Source organism: Lepisosteus platostomus, chromosome 2 (genome assembly GCF_059453375.1).
Source record: "Lepisosteus platostomus isolate fLepPlt1 chromosome 2, fLepPlt1.hap1, whole genome shotgun sequence".
Classification (NCBI taxonomy): Eukaryota; Metazoa; Chordata; class Actinopteri; order Semionotiformes; family Lepisosteidae; genus Lepisosteus; species Lepisosteus platostomus.
This window is the reverse complement of record NC_142612.1, coordinates 72,421,116-72,446,237: the sequence shown is the minus strand read 5'-3', so window position 1 is coordinate 72,446,237 and position 25,122 is coordinate 72,421,116. Positions and strand designations below refer to the sequence as shown.

The 25,122-nt window shown below is 39.7% G+C and overlaps 1 protein-coding gene and 1 long non-coding RNA gene across 2 annotated transcripts in view; both read left to right on the top strand.

Annotated features, from left to right (window-relative positions):
• psmd1 (proteasome 26S subunit, non-ATPase 1) overlaps positions 1-10,038 on the top strand; it is a 54,061-nt gene extending 44,023 nt beyond the window's left edge. Inside the window, exons 20-25 of the mRNA XM_088617014.1 lie at positions 1,539-1,708; positions 2,845-2,937; positions 3,285-3,377; positions 6,496-6,672; positions 8,110-8,270; positions 9,851-10,038. Of these exons, the coding sequence (XP_088473140.1) occupies positions 1,539-1,708; positions 2,845-2,937; positions 3,285-3,377; positions 6,496-6,672; positions 8,110-8,256 (680 nt within the window). The 3' untranslated portion in view covers positions 8,257-8,270; positions 9,851-10,038. The remainder of the gene's footprint in view (positions 1-1,538; positions 1,709-2,844; positions 2,938-3,284; positions 3,378-6,495; positions 6,673-8,109; positions 8,271-9,850) is intronic.
• Positions 10,039-16,482: 6,444 nt separating this feature from the next.
• On the top strand, positions 16,483-24,476 carry LOC148677040 (uncharacterized). Its single transcript, XR_015929572.1, has 4 exons — positions 16,483-17,393; positions 18,537-18,685; positions 21,317-22,888; positions 24,153-24,476. It is a non-coding gene; the product is annotated as an uncharacterized LOC148677040 (long non-coding RNA).
• Positions 24,477-25,122: the final 646 nt, after the last annotated feature.

Genomic DNA, 25,122 nt, shown 5'->3' with positions numbered 1-25,122 from the left:
AGGCATTTTTGTCTTCGTAATTGGAGCATATTGGCTCCTCATTGTTTTTATTTCTTGATTTTCTCCAGGCTTAATATTCAAAGTGTTAAATCACCTGTTTAACCCAATTGCCCAATTAACAACTCACTAATGAGGTGGTTTAGGGTTTGTGTCTTATGTATGCATCAAGGACAGTGATATATGATATGACTGTTAAATGCCAAACATTTAATCATGTTCCAAAATCTGTATTTCTATTTTTCATTAAATATGCATGCAAAGACTGTTATGTTTTTATGCTTTTTCTTTTTAGTTAATTATTATAGAAGTATACTGACATGGAAATAGTTTTTCCTTTTCTTCCTGGACTAGTGCAATCCGTTTCTCTCAGTATTGAAAAAACGTAATTATAATTTTATCTGTGTTTTATATGGATAAAAAAGTCTCAAGCATACTAGTGGAAAGCATTGTCAGGGATGTATTAGTGTGCCTGATTTTACAGCAGCAGTAGGTTGACTGTAGAGAACTTAATATTGTCTAAATTTAAAAATGTAACAGATTCAAATGGTATGATTCAGAACAAAAATAAACCAAAAAAATGCACTTGCATATTAAGCATACCATTAATTAGGATAATAAACACTGTACATCCGGTATTTTTGTTTTTAAATAGTTTGAATCTGAAAGTATTTGTGACTATGAAACCAAGTGTAAACATCAAAACATATTTGCCTCGACATTTCCTGCTCACAGATATATTGAAGAAAACCACATTTGACTGCTAGTTTAGCTGTTGAGGACGTTGGATATTTTTGCTGCATAAAACAAAGAATCGGTTGTCTGCTCAAGAGCTGAAGAATATGGATTACAGGCTGGGAAATGATATGAAGTAATTTAAGTAAGGTCACAAATTAGCATTGCCTATGACAGATTATTTCCATTCATCTTCAGACAAGTAACTTTTAACAAAATATGCGACAGAAAAGATAAGCCCTGTTGTATTATCAGCTTCCTTGTTTTCTGGTGCTTAGTGACTTATTCACAATTCAAGGTATTCAAAAATAATAGAAATTGTCAGCCTGACAACTGGTAAATTAATGTTTTGGCTTCTGATCCATCTCATTCCTTGTTTTATATTCCTGGCTCCTGTCTCTCTTCTTTATGTTCACCCTGCACACCTCTTCCCTCCCTGAGTTGAGCCCATTTTCCCTTTTCCTCCCTTTTCCTAACGGAAGAGCTGCTATTATTTTTTTATCTCCCCCTTTTAACCTTCGCTCTTGACGCATCCATGCATCCTTAAATGAAAACTTATCTCTGCTGTCTCAGAAATGAACAGGATAAGTAAAAGGGCTAAAACGAATTTGCAAAATGTCTTTGTTTTGTTTAACTAGAAACGGATAAATAATGGCTGGATAAGAGCTTTTTGATGGTTTGTGGCCGCCGCTGGGTAATCTGGTGAAACAAGGCCATTTCCAGGATTACCATAAAGTGAGGCAGCTTGGCCCTTTGCTCTCTTTACCGTCCGTGAGGCCTCAGGTCTGCTGTCTGTTCCCCTACAGGCGGGCGCAACGTGACCATCTCTCTGCAGTCTCGCACGGGACACACTCACATGCCCTCTGTGGTGGGCATCCTGGTCTTCACCCAGTTCTGGTTCTGGTTCCCCCTCTCTCACTTCCTGTCCCTGGCCTTCACTCCGACTGCCATCATCGGCCTCAACAAAGACCTGAAGGTAGGGCCGAGGTTGCACTGACAGCCTGGATCGGTGAAGAAACATCCACCTTTTTTCAGTTTGTTGAATAAGAAACAAATGGGGAATTCTCACCATGAAAGACTTCCATTAAAAAATCTAAAGTCTAATCACAGAGTGTTATACCGGTACAAATGAAGGCTTTGAAAACATTTTCAGATTGTCTGTATTGGCAGTAACTGATGGCAGCTCATCCTTTGAAATGTTTTTTAGCTTTTTTCCCCTGCTGTGTCCAATTTGATACAATTTGTCCAATTTGATATGTGAAGCAACAGCGCCACATTTCCTCCTGTTGAAAGGTCACGTTGCGAGGCAATTGCTTTTTTCAGTAATACCTGTCTGGTGCCTTCTAAACTTTTTCAGGGTTATTTTGCTAGTTATTACCATCCTGTGTTAGGGGAAGGTCAATGTGGACATAAAAAATGACAATTTCAGCTGGCATTACAAGAAACCCATTTGCCCTAAAAATGGGACAACAAATGCAGTGATTATTTAGATGAAAGTTGTCGAGCAACTGCTGAAATGCTACTGGACTTTGTCACCCAGTCTATGTATATTTCCTAGTTCTATTGCAAATGTCTTCATATTCCTGTGATTATAGTAAAAGTAAAGCTGCAGCTGATTTATTGGAAGTAGTATGGTCTGGCCTGTTGAGGCAAGATATTGCTTTCTAACAATAAGCCCATTTTGTGTGCCGGTCTGTTTTATTGTTGTTAATGTCACTCTGGTGGCGTAGACTGAAACCATTTACAATCCTCTTTCTTTCGGCTGCAGAGACCACTTACAGGGCATTGAAAGGAAGGAAACGATTCTATCGTTTTGTACTGGAAACGGCGAAGAGTAATCAGGGCTAATAAAACTCTGCTGTCACTGCTAATGAAAAAGTTTGTGGTTTAACAATTTAATTCTGCATTTATTCTGTTGTATGCATCATCCGGTGTTTTGTTGTGCAGTGTTCTGCAGTGTAAATAAGAACACATTTTGCAATTTAAAATAAAATACTTACAGATCTGAACATATTGACAGTTGAACTCTTTTGATTACTTTTGGTGTATGTGAGTAATGAGTTATATTGCTGGATATGATAAAGATTCACATAAGTTGTCTCAATCTTACAGATGCCCAAAGTACAGTACAGATCCAACTGTAAACCATCTACGTTCGCATATCCTCCTGCTCTGGAAGTGCCCAAAGAGAAGGAAAAGGAGAAGGTGAGAGTATGACCGTCCTTCCTAGGGTTGTTGGACCATTTTCATATGCACATGTTGTAGCATTGCACAGAAGCAGAATTAGGTCGATTTTATGCATTATATATTCCGGTATACTGTAAAAAGTTCTTTCTGTTAGCTGACGTTGACATTGTTTCCTTGCTGCATGGAACTCCAAAATATTTGTGAAAAGTTTTTAGAAAATCAAGCCTGTTTCACAATCGTGCCTGTTTGTCCCTGAGTGTTTAAATGTGCTGCATTGGCCAGTTTCTCGTCTTTGACCCCTCGAGGATAGGGCCCGGGTGTGGTCCACCCTCCGCCGGCTGTTTGACTCTGTCGATCTCTTTCAGGTTTCCACTGCCGTGCTCTCCATCACAGCCAAAGCCAAGAAGAAGGAAAAGGAGAAGGAGAAGAAAGAGAAAGAGGAGGAGAAGATGGAAGTGGTACGTAATGGGTGTAGTTGGCCTCCCTTTAATAATATAGTCTGGTTTTCAGCATGAGTTATATCAAACAGACAACATATTCTTCACATAAACACACCTTCATGGGATTTTTTAATTTGTTCGAGGAGCTGAGATTAAAAGGCTCATAAACTTTACAAGCTTATGATAAAATTGTCTGTTTATAAGGATACCTGCTTGTTTTAATTGCCCCATTTTTTAATTACCAGATTGCATTCTGAAGTTCATTGGACAGTTGATATATAATTCTGAAGCGCTTGCCATGTAAAATGTCCTCTGGCACGTTTCCAGCACTCTAATGTGCGATGTGGCCAAGACATTCAAGAAATGCCAACGTAATTTGTTCTTCCCGTGACAAACAAAACCCATTTAAAATGTTATGCAACAGACTTGTTTTTCCTGGGGAACATGTTTTGTACAAAAAAATAATTATAATGATGACATTTATTAAGTGTAACGTGATATAACCACGTTTCTTTGATGCAGTTCAGCAGGTTTATTAGAGAAATCGCATACCAGGCAGAAGATGAATAATGTTAAGGAACAGTTGGTGCACACTGCCCCTGATATTCACCCAGACTCAGTGAATGTGGGAAGAATGCCTTCTAGGGGCTGTTACACTGGGAAAAGACCCCACTTGTCCCAGCTGAATCCCCTCATGAGGGGCTCTTCCCCCAGATGTCCCTCATGGAAGCTGCTTGACTGTTGCGTGCCCCACCCAAGGCCCTGAGAAGGGCCCATGCACTGTCTGCACCCTGCTGCAGCCCTGCCCCCCTGCACCCACAAAGTCTCTGGTCTTCCGGCTTTGTGGTCATTACAGTAAAAGTGACTAAGATCAGATCTGTCCCAAAATGACAGATCGATAAGAAGTGTCATTTATTATTATTAAGCGGCTTTATTTTTCCTGGTGAGCATTTTAAATGTGGTATGTGCTTCCATGGAAGTGATGTGTTCTAATCACGTGGAGCATTTCAGAGTTAGCAGGCTGCTAGTGAACATTTTTACTCAGAGTTTTTTGAAAAGTCGAGCATTTAAATGGAACTGCAAAATCTATTTTCTAATTAAAAGTCATATATTATTAGGCATCTTGATCAGCAGAAGTGTTTTATATAAGCTATAAAGCAGTGTATAGGAGACCTTTACGTTTGTTGTGCATGTGCAAAATGTACTATTGAGGTGTCCAGCAGTCTGTACTGGAGTAATGCTTCAATTTGAAGCTTAAAAGATGTATTGCAATTAAATCTTCATTTCACATGTTTTAATGGTAGCTTTCCCTTTTCTTGATAAAATCTGTGAATGACACATTTAACAAACTGTAGGTCTTTTTATTGAAGTTGTTATATATAAACATTGCTTGCATGAGTTTTTATGTGAATATTTGCATGTTTTTCTGTGTATATCCATCTTTCATCAGTTCAAGTCTGTACAGGTTGAGATTGGCATCTGGACATTACTTGTTGGTTCTGTTTTCTGGTAGGGAATTTGAAGTCCTCCTCCGATATGAATATTCCAACCATGACTTCAGAAAATGAACCCTTGAACTGAAAAACACATCAGGTTACAGCGAGCAGTTGTCAACTGCATTCAGCCATTCAGTCCTACTTAAATGCTTTTGAGATATAAAAATCAGATTAATACACACTTTAATTACTTGCATAAGCTCTGGTAAATGAGGGGCCAGTGACATTTTATATTTATTATACTGTTTAAATAAGTTATTCTTACACCTGTTACAAACATTAAATTCAGTATACTGCATAATGTCATGTCTGCATTTTAAATGAAGTAGTCAGATTGCTTTCATATCAGATATGACCTTTTCCATGCCTGGAGAGTTCGCTCTTTTCAGGAAGGCTGGTGTTGTATTTCAGTTACACGTAAGTTAAGAAACAAGCACCATGCCTTCTATCTCACAACAGCAATGTAAGAGTGCTGTGTGGTTGATATGGCACAATGATAATGCTGACCCGCTGTTTAATACATCTCATTAAAACTCCAAGCTTCTCCACACCACAGTCCTGCAGCCCAGTGAATGACATCACCGTCTCCACACCAGTGTCATCTGGCTGTTTCTTGTGGAAGATCAAGGGAAACAATGAACACCTAGGCTTGTTCTCAGTGCAGTGCTATAGATACTCACAATCCACTGAAGCTGCACTAGTCTAGCATCCTTTACAGCAGCCTGCAGACTTGAGATCTCTGGGGTTGTATAACACAAGGTACTAGGAGACAATCTCTACCGCATTTTACTTTGATCTTGCATGGTTGTGATTCCTTCTATGGTGAACTAAATTTTATCCATGCAAAAAAACGTGTTAAGCATTGTGCAGTTAAACCTTCCCTGCCTACATCTGTACATCTGCACAAATGCTAGAAACCCTTTCTGTGATTCGTATGCTTGTGAGCTTATTAAAGCAATTACACTGCTTCTCTTCAGACTTAATGCAGAGTGTAAGATTTCCTGTGTAGTTGGTACATTCTTGCATAACAGCCCAAAACTTAGTTCTCAGTCCTGTGGCTCAGCCTGAAACTGAGGCTCTGCTTCAGTCTTGTGCTATGAAGCTTATTTTTTTTACTTCTGGCTTCACATTTTTGACATCTCTGACATGAAAAGAGTATTTTTGCCATATTTTCCTGATCGTAAATGCCAGGTTAAATGTTGACAGTTGTTTTGACCTCTGACACTAAGCCATCTGACATTGACATTATAATTGTATTATATTCCCCCCTCCAATTAGCTAAGAACACTGAAAGGCAGAACTGCGTTCTTGCTGGTCTCGTGGAATAACGTGGTGTAATTTGGGTGTCGGTATTACTGATGGACGTTTGCATAGAATGTAGGTATATAAATAACCTTCAAATTGCAGCTTTCGTGTTTCAAATTTGAAACAGATTTAAAAAAATATATATTATTTCAGAGATGTGAGCCAGACATGAAAAAGAAAATAGGGCCCCTCATTATTTCCATCTCTTATTTCCTTGCCTGCTTTATTAGATTCCAGTTTGTGTCAGAGTCTTACTGTGCCGAATTGTAAAATACGGTTTAAACGGTAAGAAGTGCCGATGCTTCCTCATGAGCCCTGGTTCTCTGGAATTGCAGGAGACGGAAGCTGACAAGGAGAAGGAGAAGGAGAAGAAAGACGAGGAGAAAGAGAAAGAAAAGAAGAAAGAACCAGAGCCCAGTTTCCAGCTACTGGAGAACCCTGCCCGGGTCATGCCTGCTCAGCTTAAAGTGCTCACCATGCCTGAGACCTGCCGCTACCAGCCCTTCAAGCCTGTAGGTTTTTCCCACCCACAGTAGCACTGCTGTCCCAACACACGTTGTTGGTGCAGACAGGCACTAGGTCACGTAGGCACAGTAGGAACAACTTAATATATTTAGATATTGTATGCTTCTCAAGATTGGTCTGCCAGCAATCTATGTGCAGGAAAGTTTTATGTAGTGACGACTAGGGTCAGATAGAAGACATACTGTAGCATGAAAGTGGTCCACAAAGTGTGTGTGCCTGTTATACAAGGCCGAGAATGGAGCAGCGGTGAAGCAGCCGTTATCACTGTGTATACCCAGAAGTAGTCATCTGCTTAGTGGTACACGCCAAGTGCTATAGCTGGTTCTGTATATAAACTTGGGTGTAACAGGGATGTGAAGTGATAACATAAATAATTGCTGCAAGGGATGGGGAGGAAAGCATCTTGCAATGCTAATTACAATCATGAGATCTAAACTCTTTATTCTTGGCAGGGAAATGGGGGTCAGGACCCCTCAGCTAATGTTTCTTTTATGCATAAATTGGTGCTGTGTGAATGCCCAAATTAAGAACCTAATGTCAAAGAGGATTTTTTTTAATAGAGAATAGGGTTATGGGTTTCTGTTCCAGGGTATTAGCCTTTTAAAAGTGACTTGCATCTAAAGGGCCCCTTAAAATGGTTTTGATTTGAATTTTAGCAAGTGACATAAAGAAACTAATTAGCTGAATAAGAATAATCTATTTCTGCTGTCTTTTAAGAATGCCTTTTAATGTGTAAAAAGTTAGACAGTTTAATTATGTTAAACTGGCAAGTGTTTTTGTAGGCTTAATAACCATACAAGAACTAAAATAGCTTTCTGAAATGGGAACAAAGCAGTTCCTTGAGAGACTCGGAAATTATAGACATTTCAAGTGTATGTTCATTGAATTAATTATTGAATCAAATTCTATATTGTAACGATGAAAGCAGAAGAAGTTTCATTTTCCTGCAGAACCTGGAGAGATTATTCCTGTTCTTTTTTTAATTTTGTGTATTCCACCCGCTTTTAAGTCCTTCAGTATGGGTTTACTACATTCTGCTTATTCAGCTTAACCTTTAACATTTGTAATCACTTTAATTCCTTGAAGATGTTAAAACATTGTAAATTCTAAACAATAGCAGTCCATATGTGGCCTGAGAGGTTTGCAGTAAGGACATACTTGAGGCCTCTTGTCTGAAAACAAATTAGGTAACTGCTGAAACAAAAGGTCATTCGGCTGATCTTCAGCATTTTTCCCAAACTTGCATACTGCACTGAAGTCTCATTTGATAGAACCTCATCTAAACAGGGTATTGGGCTTGGTGTGCAATGAAACTGACATTCTAACTTAAAATTAAAATACACCCTGTGCACAACAAGTGTTTGGGGGTTTTGTTTTGTGTATTTGCCCCTAACACTCTGTGCGTATCTCTTGTTTCCCACCAGCTGCACACTGGCGGGATCATCATCATGAAGGACACCAGTGAGGAAGATGAGGAGCTGGTGGAGCCAGTTGCTGCCCATGGCCCTAAGATTGAGGAGGAAGAGCAGGAACCAGAGGCTCCAGAGCCCTTTGAGTACATTGATGAATAACAGCTGCTTCTCAGGTACACTCTTTCACAGGATGATAGTCAGGTTGTTCTGCCAAACTACTGCCAAGCCCACTGAACTGTTAGTGACAGCTGAGAGGTGCTGCAACTTCAGGGTGCTTCATTCTGAAAAGCTGCCTTCTGTTACTATTGTAGAAGTGTTGGAGAAAACTAAAACCTCAAAGGGTTGATTTACTTTCAGTTGTGTACCATTTAACTCATTCTGAGTTGTGTCTTGCCCGCGGATTAGAATGTCAGCATTCATTTCTTGGATAAAAAAGGTAGTTAAAGTGTATTTTACTAATGCAAAAAGATCCTGGAGCATATGTTTTATCTATGTCCGTGATGTAACTAGTCCAAACGCTCCAGCCTCCACTTGAGTTTCATTTCTCAACTCCCTTAGAGAAACACGTACTATACCACAACAGTTTCCCTGCTTAAAAACCCTTAGAACCTGATTCTCTAATGATAACCACTTGTTTTTACAGTTAGATAGAGCATGTAAAAGTCAATCAGGCTGCCAAGAAACACAGTATAATTCAAACCATGTTCTGAAAAACAGCATTTAAATTGATTGTCGGTAGGATCTACTCTTATTTCTTCTGGCAAAAAGTGCCAACACGTCAATCAGGAGAAGGGCTGCTTTGTCTCCATTATCTCATTTTGTCCCTAGATGGTATTGCAGGAGGTCTCAGAATACAGATCTTAATGCATGATCCCTTGGCTCTCTCTGCTCCACAGATAAATGACTGTGGAATATAAATAATGCTACTGGTTCTAAACATTCTTCAGTATAAGATAAAACTATTCATGATCTTGTTGCTAAAGTAAAAAAAACAACTGAAAGATTCATTATTGAAATGCAGGTTCATTCATTGGGTCCTTCGTTCTAAACTCTTTTTGGAATTATCAGCCTGTTTAAAGTGTTTTTTTCCTGGGATCTTACTTCTGAGTTTCCCCAGGACATCAAAGGTTCAAGTGCAGAAGAGCTGTTACTAAATTAGTCAATTTGTGTAGCTCGGAGGAAGAGAGGTTTTTGGTTATCTGTCAAACTTTTGGCATTCAAAGGCTCCAGTGTTGTTTTTGTAATCTTTAAGTCTTGGCTGTTGCAGCTAAGTAGAGAACAGTTTGTCAGCTTTTCAGCAGTCCTTGCCAAATACTTCACAGAATGCAAATGGTCATCACTTTACTTTAGTTAAGATAGACTCCATGAGCACAATAGAGAAATAATAATTGCAATTGTAGAATTGAGAAATTAAAATAATTTGAAATCTTTCATAATGGACAAACATCTGAGTAAAAGTATTATATCCTGGAAGCATAAAAAATTAGGTGATTGAAAGGTAATCGATCTTAGCTATTTTAGTAATTTTTAGTTAAGCCAGTATATTTTATAAAAAATAAAGAATGTATAAATAGTCCAGATATTATAGCCTAGGTTTTCTTAAGCTTTGTTGTGTTTTTCAATATGTCAACCAGAATTATCTATGTTGACATAGTCCTGTGCTATTAAAGTAATTCGCTCCTGAATTGAAGTTTAGGTACAGTAGGCTTCTGGTGATCAGTCTGTTTAAAGCTGTGGTCTTTTGTTTCCACAGGGCACAAACAGAGCTGTCTTCTGCGAAACCAACACAGGAGACTCCAGTCTCCAAGCATGCACCTCCACCAGTCCAGTCGACTCTTTTACACTGTCCTTCCCCAGCCTCAACAGAAAGCTGTGTAGGGAATGTTTTACACTTATTGTTAAAGTCAGTTCAATAAAAAAAAATCATACTGGATGTTGAAATGTTGAAGCTCTTATTTCTTCATATCAGTGCATAGTTTGACTTGAAAATGTCTTTTCAATGCGAATGTTTGAAAGAATTTATAATACAGCAAATCATTTTGAAGGGGAATTCATGTACACTTTTTTTGTGGGCTCATTTCTCATTTTCACTTTACTTTTTATAATTCAGTTGCCAGCACTGTTCTGGCAGCTGTTTAGGTTTGGTCTGTTGTCAGAATGATTGCTGTGATTACATATCTCTTTAAGGCAGAAATATGTGAACTGTGTTGATTATAATGAATAGTATTATGTTGCTTATCTTGGGGAAAAAAAGAATAGTTTATGTGCTTTATCACAGCTGCATCCCTAGCATAGTGAAGCGAGTCATGCACGTGTGCCTGGACTTCCAAAGTACTTTTGCACGACGGCCTGACAGATTGCCAGTCCTGTCTAGAATACCATTTGCTGCTACATCATCTAATTTTTCTCCAGGCTGTGAGCTTAAAGGCCAACAGATTTGTGCCCTTCCCTGAAATTCTCTTGCCAAAACCTAATTCCCAGCTCCCAGAAAAACATGACAGATCTGTCGGCCCTGTAGCTGCAGGTGATGAGCAGCTTTCATGGCGTTCACAGGGTACAGCACAGAATCTTGATTCTGTCTGGCTCCATGGCTGTTTGCCTACTTTTAGGATCGATTTTTGATTTGAAAGTTAGAATAATCTTGATTATTTAAAAGAAAATGTGTGGGCAGGGGCAGGATTTTGGCTCTTATCGTCTTGAAGGTATAATCTCTTTTGACTTTTAACATACTGTCATGTAGCAACAGCTTCTCTTCTTCGGAAAAAAAAAGCGTCTTTAAAAATTCATCCTTAAAATACCTTTTCTTTTCATTTTCCATTTAGTGTAACAACATGCTTTCATTAAGCAATAAAAAATAATTGCTGCATTAGTATAACAATAATCACATGCCAACAAGGAAAAGATTTAATTCTGTTTACAACCTACCTAGGTATTTCATCACATGATTTCTAACAATTTCCAGTATGTGAGTATTTAATGGATTGTATAAAGTTCTCAAACTGTTACACCTACATGATGTTAAACAGTATTACCATTCTTAAAATTATTTAGGCCTATGTAATACAAAAGGAAATTAAAGATGAGCTTGGCTTTTAAGTTAGATTGGCTGGAGATCTTGGCACTAAGACTCAAGTTTCTAAGAAGATTTGAGATAATTAATAACCTGTTAGAAAAGGACAAAATTGCAGACGTTGTAGTACATCTTGATAAAACCCATAGCCGCCTCTGTTCAGTAAAATAACACAACAGTCTTCGCAGTGAAAGGTTGGGATGTACAGTGGGTTTTATAAAACAGACTGGTAAGAGCAGAAAAGGGCAGTAGTGTCCAACAGTGTTTAGGGTTCTGGCCTCACAACTGGAAGGTTTTCTGGAATAACAGAAAATAGGTGCTAAAATTTGCATTTTGTTACAGTGCTGTCCGTGTTAACCTTTCTTTGGTAACTAAAAGTACACTGCACATAACCAAACTGGCAAAAACTGAAAAAATGACCGATTTCGGCTTCACTGAAAATTTTGGGGCCTTTTTTTAAAACTTGATTGTTAGAAACGAGAACGCCAACATTTTATTTGAATTAAACCTTTACAGATTATAGCAGGGTCTTGGACAAAGTTCAGCTGAAGTTCAGCAATTTAGCGCTGGTGTCAGTGCCCTGCTTAGCTATGAAAAGGATTAAAAAAATAAAAGCTCAAGATCACAAAGCTGAGCTGATGTCATAAGACACCCTTTAACTTATGTACTGTACCTTCCAGCTTGTCTGTCAAAGAAAAAAGACCGGTTCAGAGACTTTGTATTTGATTTAGAATAAGGAAATGAATTTCAAGCTTGTCCCACCACCAAGACATCAAAGGCAGTAAAACAATGCGAGTCAGTGCGTGTTAATGATCAGGGTTGTCCACTGAGTTCAATTCTGCCTTTTTTTCTCTATAGCAGCCTGTTTCTTTGAAGTGGGAAAGAAATTCCAAAATACATTGGGTGATTAATCCCACTGTGGCAAAATTATTTTCTTCTTCTGTTCTTGATATTCCCTTTCTTACAAGTGTGTCCCTCTGCTTTGGGCTGTGGCTTCCAAGCTGGGGTCAAGTTAACCACTGAAGTACTCAGACAGAATCCCGGAGTCTGGAAACTGTTCTTCAATTATCTCTGTATTGAATTGGCATTCACTAAGATCATTTTTTTTTAAATAGCTTGAACATTAATAGGTGTGAATGTTGCAAACGGGCAGACATTGTCAGTGTGAAATGAGTGCATCTCTCCTTTAAAAATCACTCCAAAACAAGGAAATTGTTTTTTTGTAGGTCAAACTGTATATTTAACCACAATAATCTATTATTTTGCTGGTAGCAAAAACATGTCACCTATCACAACAATTATTTACAAGGCTTGTAAAAAGCATGGAACAAAATCAGCTCTCTCAAGCTCTGATCATATTATGCTGTTTCAGTATTTTATATGTGATAAGAACTTCCAAAAACATTTTGTTTGCTTTCAAGCCTAAACAATAATATTTTCATTCGTCTTCTAAGAACCTTCTCCAGCAACTGTTGAAAATGTGTACTTGTATAAATAAATGAAGGCAGCTCTCACTTACACTGAATTTAGGTTATAACTAAATTTGGAGTCAGTGGCAGCGTGTAATGCAAATATTATACAAGATGTGCGAGAAGCAAGGGAGAAACGTTGCAGACACATTAAAGACGACAAAAGGGTTATTCATATAAGTGGTCTAAAATTTCACAGGAGCAAGACATTTCCTCGGTGCTCCACATCTGTTTTATCCCTGAAGTTCAGTACTATTGATAAACTCAATCTGGTGGGGCCAGTAACATATCGAGAATTGCTGTAGTGTACTTTAAATCTAAAATTATTTTTTATCTTTTATTTTTTACTATGCAATTGTATCCAAATTTACAATTTCATTTTGGATTGTCATGTTTCTGTTAAATGTATTCTGCTTATGTGTTTTTGTACTGGTATTACAGTTTATTATCAGTGGGAAATTATGATGTTATGATGTCCCATCTTAATAATGACATTATTACATACCATATATATTTTTATGTATTTCTAAAATCTAAGATTTAGTGCAGACTCAAAGGTTGTGAGCTCAAATCCCAGGTATCACACTGAAGTTCCAACTTTCAGTAAAACACCCAGCAACGGTGTGTATATGGATACAAATATTAGTCAGGTTTGAGAAAGGCAACAGACAAATCAATTCAATCCGTGCATAGTTTTTAATACTAAATATATTGCAATCTTGTACTTTGTGTTTTTGTGGTGTGCTTTCCCGGTAGTTTCATGTTTCATTTCTCAGCTTTTTCTTTCACTCTTAATTAAAGTAACCACTGGAGAGAGATTAAATGTTTGTTTTTCTTCTAAGGCAGATTGTTTAGTTTAGGGCTGGTGTTGCTGAATTGTGTTTCTGACTTATTCAAGGCTCATCACAATCATCTCCTGTCCAGAGGGATAAAATTGTTTTGGCAGGGAGATCAGCAATATCAGATATTTTTGACTTCGCTTTGAAACCGTATCAAATTGTTTGTTCCAAGAGATTCTGCTCGTCTTTCCAAAATTTTGCCCAAGGTTAGTGCTGTGTTGTTTTTTTTTTTATTTTAAGAAAGAATGTCCTTGGAGAAGTGGTCCAGAGATCGAAGCAATGAATGGGTTATAAAATCCGTACATAAACTCATGTCGACATCAATGTGGGGTTTGCCACACAGATGTAAAAACTGGGGTGGCATGGTCGCACAGTGGTTAGCACTGCTGCCTCGCAGCACTGAGACCTTGGGTTTGGAGTTTGTATGTTTTCCTATCTGTATGGAGTTTGTATGTTTTCCCTCTGTTCCCATGGGTTTCTTCCCACAGTTCAAGTTCAAAGACGTACTGTTTTGTTAATTGGCTTCTCAGTTAACTGACCCCATTGTGAGTGGGTGTGTTTGTGTCTGTGCGCGCCCTGTGTTGGGCTGGTGTCCCATCCAGGGTGTATCCTGCCTTGCTCCCATTGCATTCTGGGACAGGCTCCAACTCCCCGCCCCCCTGTGTTGGATAAGGTGGTTAAAAGATGGATGGATGTGAATGTCTTGGGTCCACCTTGGCTCAGCCCTAGCTCTGAGGCTTGACCCATGCCAGTTATAACAATAATACTGTCTGAGGTGTGGCAATATGATACACTATTAGACTGGATGGCAGGTTACACTTGGAGAACATTGCAGCTCAATGATATCTTAATAAGTTAAAATCTTATTTTGCTGAATTCGATCAGGCATATTTTCACAGTAATTTACCTACTTACTTTTTACAGTTCAACTCTTGCCCCCATCAGTTCACTTTATTTTTATATTTCAGCCACAATTCTGAATCCTAAAGAGAGGACTTTATCGGGTAAAGAAGAAAACTTTAAAGAAAGTTGCTGTGCACCACATCTATACTCACGCTTGTAGCAGCTAAAAAATGGCCCTGCCTCCCTCAGCTGTGTGAAGATTGCAGACTGTAATAGATATGCAACAGCCAGTTTTGTCCTTTATCAGCTCTGATGTTTAACAGCACCATTTCTCTCAGAAGAATGTTAATGTCAGACAATAAGGGTTCTATGAATTCCTATCTAGATGTTTTATACAGGAAAAATGTAAGATACAGGAAATCTATGCAGTCCTTTAAGATTGTGCTTTTTTGAGCTTCACACTGGTTATATTGCAAGCAAAATAGACTTTGAGGTTTTTCATATTTAAAGTTTCTTGGTTATACTGTAAATTGTCCGTTCTTTGTTCTCCTGTGCTTTACATCCTTGCTACTGTCTTTTTTTCTCCCTGAAACCTGAGGAAGATTCAGTGGCCAAAGGTTTGTTTCTACTTTTCAGCACGAAATTAACCTTTACTTGTTTTTTGCAGCCACCGCATGGTGCTGTAACTTTCCACTTGAACTTATTTATTAAATGTTAATAAGGGAGAACTATAACACTTTAAAGATTTTCATGCTTCTCCTGAGACTCTCACAGCTGATGTAATTGATGTTTCCAGTACACCAATAAGAGTATCCATACCTGCTAGCTACTGATATTATGCAAAATCTTCCATACACTAATGATCTATTCTGAATGGAACTGGCAGATGAAGCAAAAAAAAAACGTAATTTTGCTGTTATAACTGAAAACATACATCAGTATTAACGTGCTACTCTTTTCCTACAAACGCAGCTGGACTACCACAGAGCATGACACGATACCGATGTTATGTTTTTTTATATTAGCATCTGTGTTTTTCAATAAGAGGCAACGAGTTACAAGTGTCCATTTAAAGAACTAGCAGTGCTTTAAAACATTATCAAAACCTTGCTCTCTCATTGCATTACTGAAAGCAGTGACTGCTTACTTCTCTATTGTTTCAACACAGAGGGCTCTGTTGTGACTATGCTTTTTATTAATGTTAGGTTGTCTTGACTGTCCCTCCAGGACCTGGGTTCATGTTTGGACCTCATTCAGATGCATGTTACCTAGTGTGACACCCCAGTTGGTTATGCCGTAACAGGATCTTAAAATTGGGAAAACGTATGATGCACAAATGCAGACATAAATTACAAACCAAGTGCTCTCTTAGTGCAGAAAACTAAAACAAAAGCCTAAACTGTTTGGGCTCACAGGACTTCTTCAATGCCCCTCACTAGCACAGCCAGGAAGCTAAGCTTCTTACCAGCCTCAAAACAAGCAATCCTTCAAAACTTCAGTCTCACTCTGAGACTCTTGAATGTATAAGTCTTGAACCGAACTTGCAATACAGTAGTCTTACAAGTTTATACCATAGTCGATCACTTTCTTCTCCTTTCCCTCTGCCACCTGGTTTTTAAACTGTCAGCTGACAAATTGTCTTCCAGCAACTGGTCAGGTGACAGAGGACAGCAGCTCACTGACAACAGCTTTCTGGGAAATAGGGTCCAGACGAGGCCTCCATTTTGTCTGAACCTGCTGTACAATCACAAAACATAAGCAGAACAGGTAAATGCCCCCTCAAAAAGGAAACGGACAAATCGCTGCTAAAAAACAAGGTAAATGGATGGGAGCTAATAAAACAAGCTGACAAATGTTTTTTTGTATCCAGCAGAACAGCCACAGTCAACTTCAGAGTAAAGCAGTCTGGATTACTATTTCTAGCAGCGTTCTGTTAATAGATTTTCCAATAATAAGCATTTTTTACTTGTATCACTGTTATATTTTGCAAAGCTTACTAAACACTTTTTTTAAGACACATGGTCTCACCTTAAAAATGACTACGAAATATCAGAGGCTTGTTTTAATAACCAGTTTGCTTTCCTAATAAGGTGTGCTCGTTGTAGTCCTTTGTTGCTGCTACTAGCATAACTCAGTTTTCGTTTAAGACTTACAGTATCTCCACGGAAGTGTGAAGAGGAAGAAAAACAATAAAACAATGACGCCCTGTGCTCTTAATGAAGCTTCAGTGGTTAGACAAGCCCTGCATAAAGCAAATGATTTTGAAATGTCTTTGGCTTTAACCCACTTGGGCAAAGAGATGGCATCTGGTTTTTGAAGTGGTAGTGCAATAGAAAGGCAGAGCAAATAAGGCATGTTGATGGTGAAGTGGTAACGGATGATTGGTAGGGAAAAAAGGGTTCTTAACTTCCTCTCAGATGTTTACTATGACCCCCAATTTTCACACTGAGGCCCACAGAGATCACGGTTTTATCTTTCCGCGTGCACGATTAACCACTCCACAACATCCATCTGCCACAGAATATGTTTCGGGATTGTCAGGAGGGACTTCTACAAGAGAATATGGAAGAATATTGAAGAGGATGTGCAATAAACAAAAAGGTTTAAATAGTATTGGCTTTTGTGTCATACATGACTTGTTGAAAAATAATATCCCTTATTCATTCAATTTCAGAAATTGACTAAAATCCACTGTAAATATATGAGAGCAATCTAGAGCAACTTCAGCATCTGTTTTAGCTATTTTCATCTCGAGTGCAAATCGTCTTCCTTGCATTAAATCTTTGATGTTATCATCTTCATCCCAGCTGCTCATAGTCTGGGTAGTGTACATCTTTAGAATAGATTTCAGCCATTGTCTGTCATGTTTCAGGTGATAAGATGTAGAGCCGCGACTCATCTCCAGTTTCCTGTGCCATTAAGAAGGCAGGTGAAGATGCTTCAGTGTGCTCAATGCAATATTTTTTTCCAAATCAGTCTCGTCCTTTTCATCACCGGCGCTGCCTGCACGAGAAGCCTCTATCAAGCAAGCTGCTGCGAGTCTGAACAGACGGATTTGTCAATTTCTCTTCTGGTGTGAGTACCCCTGCTTTCTCAGACACCGCATTCATCACGATCCCGAGACTGTGGTGTTTGACGGCAGAGAACCGAAATGTGTGATCAGAGCGCCGGCGGAGCGGCTCTCCCATTACTGCAGCTCCAGCCAGCGCTAAATGAGCAATCAGGGTGAAGTGGCAGGGAGAAATCCATCCTCATCAATCTTCCCGGAGTTCGTCACAGTGATGTCTGATGACCCCTTTCACTCTGCGCTGTGGCGCCAGGCCTGATACAATTGTACTTCCAGCCTGTTTATCATCTCGGTATTAAGGTCAATCCTTTCCTGTCTGTACAGCCCTGGTTATTGTGTTAACGCATTTGCTCCAGCAATTTTGAAAAAAGGAGGAAAGAAAAATGTTTTAAGGCTTGGAAGCATTTTTTTTTGGGGGGGGGGGGGGGGGTAGGTATTCGAAATGCCACATTCCTGACTCATTTATATAGTCAGACTACTTTGACAAGTCAGTGGGGTCTCCGCGTATGCGATAATAAGGTTCGCGAATTTGCTTACTCGCGATTCGGACAGGCTGACAGGGTCTTGCTTGGATGAACAGCGGAGCGGCATGAAACGGGGCCGAAGGTTGTTAGTCACAACTTTCAAATTAGCCCTACAACACACTAAGGTCGTGAGACGAATCTAGCTAGTGAGTGAGCCTTTCCCTGCCCCCTGCCCCCTGCCCAAGTACCCACCACCCACCATCCACGTTTCAACATGGTCTTGCTCTTATATTGTCACAAACGCTCCAGGTTCTGTGTGAGCTCACTGACAGTTTCACTACCCTTTTCATTACAGTGGAGTGTGCTGATCACAGAGGCAAAGCAATACAGACATTGTGTTGTTTATTGTAGCTGATTACTGTATGTTTGTGATTACTGTTGTCTGTTTTAGTTGACCAATGTTGTTTTACTCTACTTAAAGCCAATGCATGAGTACTTGAATTACTTATGTTACTTAACCATCCATACTATATGTTGTAGAACATCATGCAACGGTATAGGAGTGGATATGGTTATATCCGAATTTGACTATTCGTACCAGATCTCTGCACCAAACCCCCGTGAATGTTTTATTTGACAGCTGCTGAATGCGATTCAGAAACTCTCCCCTCTCCTCTTCCTAATCAGAAAGACAGAAAACCTGGTTTGCTGTCTCCAGTGTAGTGGTGCTGGAGCTGACGACAGCTGACAGGGTTTGCTCTGTGAAAAGGCTGCCAAATTGTCCTGCGATCCTGCGAGACGCACCTCCGCCCTGTGGAAGGTGCACAGATTGGACGGTGAGCCGAGTTTCAAAGGGAGGAGGAGGCAGGGCCTGGGCTCTCGTGTTTGTTTGAATTACCTTATGGGGCGTTAAGGGACACTTGTAAGCGATTAACAGGCAGCCTGCTGAGCCAAACGGAGGGTGGAATGTTTTCATAATATTGTTTTTTAGCGCGGTGCAGAATTGAAGAATGTGGGTTTTGGCCGGTGTTTAAGGTGTTCCGTAATTCCCTCTGCACGGCAGACTGCGCCAGGGGTGAGGCCCTCGCTCGCCTTGCGGGTCTGAGTCTCTGCTGCCGTTATCAGCCCCCCAAAGGAGGACCAGCCATTCCTTCCTTTATATGGCTGCAGACGCTTTTCCCTAATACATCTCAAACATGCTTAAATCCCACGAATCCGTCAAACTGTTCCTGTGCACGCTAGCGTGTTGGAGGAGAAGAGCCAGCGTTGCCTCCGTGTGTTTGCATTGGGTTTTTGTTAATTCTGCTGAGCCCCGGCAGACAGGATTGTGTTGCTATTAATGTGCGCAGGCTTTAAACAGCCATTCGAAAGGGATCAGCCATCCGAAGAAAGGGATGGTAATGGAGGGAAAGTTGCATAGATCTTTGGTTCACTGAAGCTCTGGGATTTTTTTTTTTATCCCATGCTATATTATTCTTTGTTTTCCAGCAGGTTTTCTTGATCCGTTTATGGAGGTAGAACTTTACAACCTGGGCAACTGTAACTATTCCAGTGAAGTCTATGGTTCAGTTCACCCAGGGTTTTTAACGAAAACCCACAGGCACGGCGGCCTTCTCACACTGGCATTGGGTATCCCTGGCATACACAGTACCTGCCAAGCCCATGAGTTGCTGCTGGGGTCTGGAGTCCTTCAGTGTCTGATGGAAGACAGGCTGAAGCCTTCATCACGGACACAGCGCAGCCCAGCCATGGGAGTCACGTATGTGTAGTGATCCCAGCAGCGCCTTGCCTTGCAGTGCTCAGGCCAGTTCCACACTGCCAGTGAGGGGCTTAGTCTGAGCATCCAGTCCTCCAGCTGTTGAACTGTTGTAATTCATATGGTGCAGAACGTCCAGCGTCTACCGAATGAATAAAATCACCATCCTAACTATTCGCCAAAGGAGAAAACCAGAGAAATGTGTCAGCTGGTAATATTTCAGCTCAGTCTGTGACCATTGGCTCTAGTGACTGCAGGAGTGGGCCAAATTCTTCTGAGTTGGAGGGCAGATAAGAACATTTACATGACATACTTGAACCTGCTCAAATGGATCAAGTTAATCTCTGTCAAAGATTTACTTTCAGCTCGGTCCCTTTTATGCCCAAACACATTTGAACGAGGACAAGTTAATCAGCTGCAATAGAGACAGAGCGTTCCTTTTTACAGTCAGGTGCTCACCTCTCTCTGACAATTCACTGAAAGCTCAGGTGACTGGCAGACATAAGGGAGCTCTCCAAACTGCACAAGCTGTGGAAAGCAGTAATATGCAACGTATTATCTGAAATGCGTAGTAAAGTGTATTTCCTCTTTGCCTGTGTGTGAAGCTAATTGATTTTGAAAGTGTTTTTAGCATAAAAGCACTGTGGAATGTTTCAAAGAAGAGTGCTACACGCAAGCTGTAATATGTATGTTTTTTTTTTCTCGAAACTCAGCAAATGCACTATTTGTTTCACACGCCAGTCAGTGCAAACTTTTGAATGTTTTTTTTTAAAACAAGGCATGGCTCCTAATGTGTTTTCTGAGGTATCCACCGATGAAAAGACCTCTGTGAAATGGATTGTGTGACTGCGATGAGGGCAGTTTGTTCTGAGTGAGGTTTATTTTTGCTCTTCGAAGAGCTGTGGTGGAACGGAAAGTTCCCTGCTGACCTGCTGTGTGTGTTTATGAAGTCCTGGGGCAGCTGAAGCTGGTCTTTGGTTGAGCTTCAGCTCCCTGGACCGATGGAGGAAGTATTTAAAAGGTGTTAATGGACAGGCAGCTAATATTACTTTGATGAGGTGATGGCTGTTGTCTGTCGTAGCAGGGTTTTTTTAAATGCTTTTGAAGAACACCTTTGTGCTGCAATGCTTAGTAGTAGTATTTCATGTAGGATTATATTTTATGTATATAAAGGATTTATGTATAATTACTTCAGTGATTTCTGAGCCAGCAATGAATTATAAATCAAAATAGTACTGAGTACTAAAAATACATTTTTTAATGCTTCTCAGTTTGTTGTTACCCAAACTACTATTCATATAAGCAATCTTAAAGTATATGTTTGACAGCCCCATTCCCCCTATACAGAACCCTTCTATCTATGCTGCACCATAGGTTTATGTCATGAGAAACAGTTAAATTATTTTATTTGGTGGTAATTCACTGAATTATCAAATTAAGGATCTGTATTTTATCACTGACCTGTACTGGAAGTGATAGGCTAGTGTTTTCATGTGCACTGAAAATAATCACTGTGTGTATGAAGATAACATTACACAAGAAAGCACCCACAGATGTCTAAGAGGGAATTTTTTTTAAGTGCCTTAGATTTGAGACCTAGATATTAAGCATTTCCGGGCTCTATTGCCAGTTTTTATAATATAATGTTAAAAAAAAAAACAGAAGTCAAAACATCTCATCTGTACTTTTGTTTCGTCTTCCGTTTCTACAGTTTTAGATCAACAGATGTAAACTGCTGTGCAGCTTCTGGAAGATTCTACTGCTGCTGTGAAAGATAAGACGTTGCATGAGTTCAAATTTCACTTCACTGTAACCCAATAATGAGGCCATTGCTAGCTTTTTTTAATTTTATTCATTATATTGTCAATAATAATAAATAATAATGAAACATGCAGTGTTGTATCATTCAGCTGTAGAGTGGTTGAAAATGCCTCCCTCGAGTTTTGCTTCTGCCCCTGGAAGGACTGTAGCAATAGAGAGCAGATGGAGGCCAGACATGTCCTGATCGCCTCATTTTCAGGGTGGTATTTCAATTTGGAAACCTCTCGGGCTGGCGGCTCACTGAAGGGTGGAACCTCAGCGCCAGAGATCTCACTCTCAAAGCATCTTTTCTGTTCGAGACCAGTCAAAGCCTCCTTCTTCCTGGAATCCTTTATGGAGAAATAAACTGGAGGGGGTGGGTGGCGAGGTGAGGCTTGCGTTTTGTTTTCCCCTTGGCTCTATAGGGACCACGGAGGAGAAGCAACGCACAGAACACAGGACACAATTGTGAATTATTCACGGCCTGGGCTGACCCCCGATTTGCATATTCTTGGAAAAGGGACCAAGGGACAAAGGGACCATGTTCTTCTCCATATTCTTGGAAAAAAGACCAAGTTCTCAAACTTACTTTGTCACACTCCTTTGCACAATGAAATGGTCCAATCATTGAATACAATCATTCAAGAGGAAGTTGTCTAATTGAACCACCTCTACAAACACCTTACATTAATTAACTCCAGCGATCGGACTAGGCTTATGACCGTAACTTTCAATTCTCTTTGGCAGATGTCTGAATTAATTACTTAGCATTCTCAGGTTGTTTGTGGTGTGGATTTAATTCATTGATGATCATTCACAGATAAGCATAGGGTGGCATTAATAGAGGCATGCTTGAGCTCACATGCTCCCATTTTTATGGACAATACATTATATAATCTCTGTAAAGGTAATTAATGTGCATTAGGAAAAAATGCCTTAGTTAATCAGTTTCTTATAGATATTTTTGAATTAGTTGGCTATGGAGTCTGTAAGCCTCTCATTTCAGAGAAAATACAAATGCACGTATTCTGGGTGTATCGATCCAAAAGACATCAATAAAGAAGTGGACATTAATAAATGAGCTTATTTTTTAAAGATGGTCTTTTCAGGACTCAAGTTCAAAAATATCATTCCTAGAGGCAGTATTGTGTTTTTTTTCCCACTTCTAACATTTCAGCTTTATGTAGAACCAGAGGAACATTAGCCCACAAAAAAAAACTAGATTCTATTTTGAGGAAATTATTTTCTTAATAATTGCTGTTAGAATGCTAGAAGCTGGATTATCATCTTTCGGGGCAAAGGCAGAAGTATTAACATCATATTGGATTTGGGGTTAAAATAGCTGAAAAACCATAGTTTGATTTTGAAGCTTGTTTTTTGCCTTTGTGAAAACTGTTTTATTATTTATCCTGCAGTTTCGGAGCTGGCTCAACATTCTTGTGCCTTGTTATGGCTCTGCTTCTTCAGAGAGGTTTTAGGCCAGGTAAGAAGATCTTGCTCAAAGAGCCCTAACTGTTCCACATTTCTTTTCTATGGACAGGAACATTTTGAAAAGGTGGCTCTTTGCCTCTCTGTGGTGTGCTGACCACCAACTTCCACTGCAGCTGTTACACCACAGGCCATTAATCTTGAAGTTTTCTCTACCTTCCAACCATTTCATATGTGCGAATTTGAGCTACATGTCAGTTTTAGTTATGCAGCCCAGTGTTCGGCTGCAAGGGAAGGTTCTTGCAGATGTTGCTCTGCTGGGCTTCAGCAATGGGTAACAAGTTGTTTAGTACAATGTGGTGTACTTGATTATTGTGTGTTATTCATCACAGAGGCATGCTGATTAGCACTGCTACCTCACAGTCCTAGAGTGGGTTCTGGTCTGGGGACCTGGCTGGGAGGTGCCTTCATACTACCCTGTGATTATGGGATTTTCAGAAAGTGATTCTTCCCACCTGTTAAAAACATCCTGGTTAGGTTGGTAGATTTCTCTATGTACTTCGAGAACACTACCGGTGCTTTGTGTCACAGCGCATTTCAGTGAAGAGCTGAAAGAGGTTTATTTAGCAACAAAGTGGCCTCCTGGAGATCTGAGTGACAGAGTAATTCTCTCTCTATCTGATCTGCTTACTGTTCTTCACAAGCACCCTTTTATACTTTAAAACACCTCCTCTATGTACCCAACATGGTATTAGAGAAGCACACATTTTAGGAGTGGTATATTTAAAGTTCACCTTTGTTTTTTTCTACAGATTTCCATATTTGTGAGACAGGGATATGCTTGTTCAGCCTATCAGATTCTTTGTGGCTCTGTACAGCATGTTTTTTTGTGAAGGAAAAGCTTGCAGACAGGTCAAACCTTACACACAGAGAAAATACTGTGTTTGCATTTGTTGCATGACAAATGAAAGTTAGTTAATTTGGATTGTTGTTTTAAAAGGAAATCCCTGGATTATGTAACAGTAAGTGCTGTTTTATTTCGAAGCTAATTTATGATGTGCAGTTGTGAGAAAAAATGTCCTTAATTGTGAGTGTGTAGCCTCTTTTTAAACAGAAAATGCTGAAAAAATTGTAGACAGATCCACACCATGAACTGTAGAAAAGCTGCAATGACTCATGTATCAACGTGGCCTTGTCTAGGTTGCACTGAATTACGAGAAAGGAACAGCGGAACAACAGTTCAGTGGAACAATATGAAATGGAAAAGGTTACTGAAATGGTTGGCAAGATCTGTTTTATTTTTTTTTTCCTTCTTCCAGCTTTGTCTCGTGGACACTCTTGTCTTGCATGTGGGAAAGCAGCCCGTAGGGGTCACTGGTGGCCAGAGTGAATTTTTCTGCCTGTGCTCAAGACATACCAACTGAGCTTTCTGAATGTGTACATGGAATTCAGGCCTCCCCGAGTGTCCATCATCTTCAGAAGTCAACACTGGGTTCAACAAATTGTGTGGTTTATAACAAATTATAATCTGTTTTATGTTTCTTACATGGATGTTATTAGCTGAAGTTTGGAATTAACCTCACCCAGCTGTTCCAACTCATGAACATTACTGAAATTAGCTGTATATACTTAATAAAAACACCTCTGTTCATCTGTCTCATGCATGCCTCCTTCACCCCATCCAGACCTCACAGGTGCCTCTCGGTTAACCCCTCCCTAAGAACGGGGTTCGAGCCTCCTAGTCCTGTGGTCAGGGGGCTGCCCCTTACCTGGGTTATGCCAAAACTATCCTACCTAAAATACTCAAACATTCACAAAGCATCTGATTTTTGGATGTTGTTGTCCCTCATGAAATTAAAATGTTATTAAACAGGCAGTGAGCTGCTTCTCTGGATGAATCATACTGAGGAGAGTGATGATGGGGTTTGCTGAACAAGCCTCCAAGTTTAAAAAATGACCTCTAGTATTACAACTGTCCTATAATCTTACGACTTGCCCTGGTCACTATACCTAATGCTGCAAGTAAAATGACTTAAATCATAATTTCTGGATAGTTTGACATAAAGTGTGTTAAACACTGTTAAAAAGCACCCTGTCCTATCAGCATGTCCTATTTTTACTTCATTGTGCCATATAACTGCTCTTTAACAAATGCAATGGGATGAGAGCACCTGAACAAACCTTAGTTCACTAATTCACTGATCCACAAGATGAAAATAATGAGTAACTTGGACCACAAGTGTATAAAAATACTTAGATTTTTTGCTCTAAATAATGAACTACATCCAC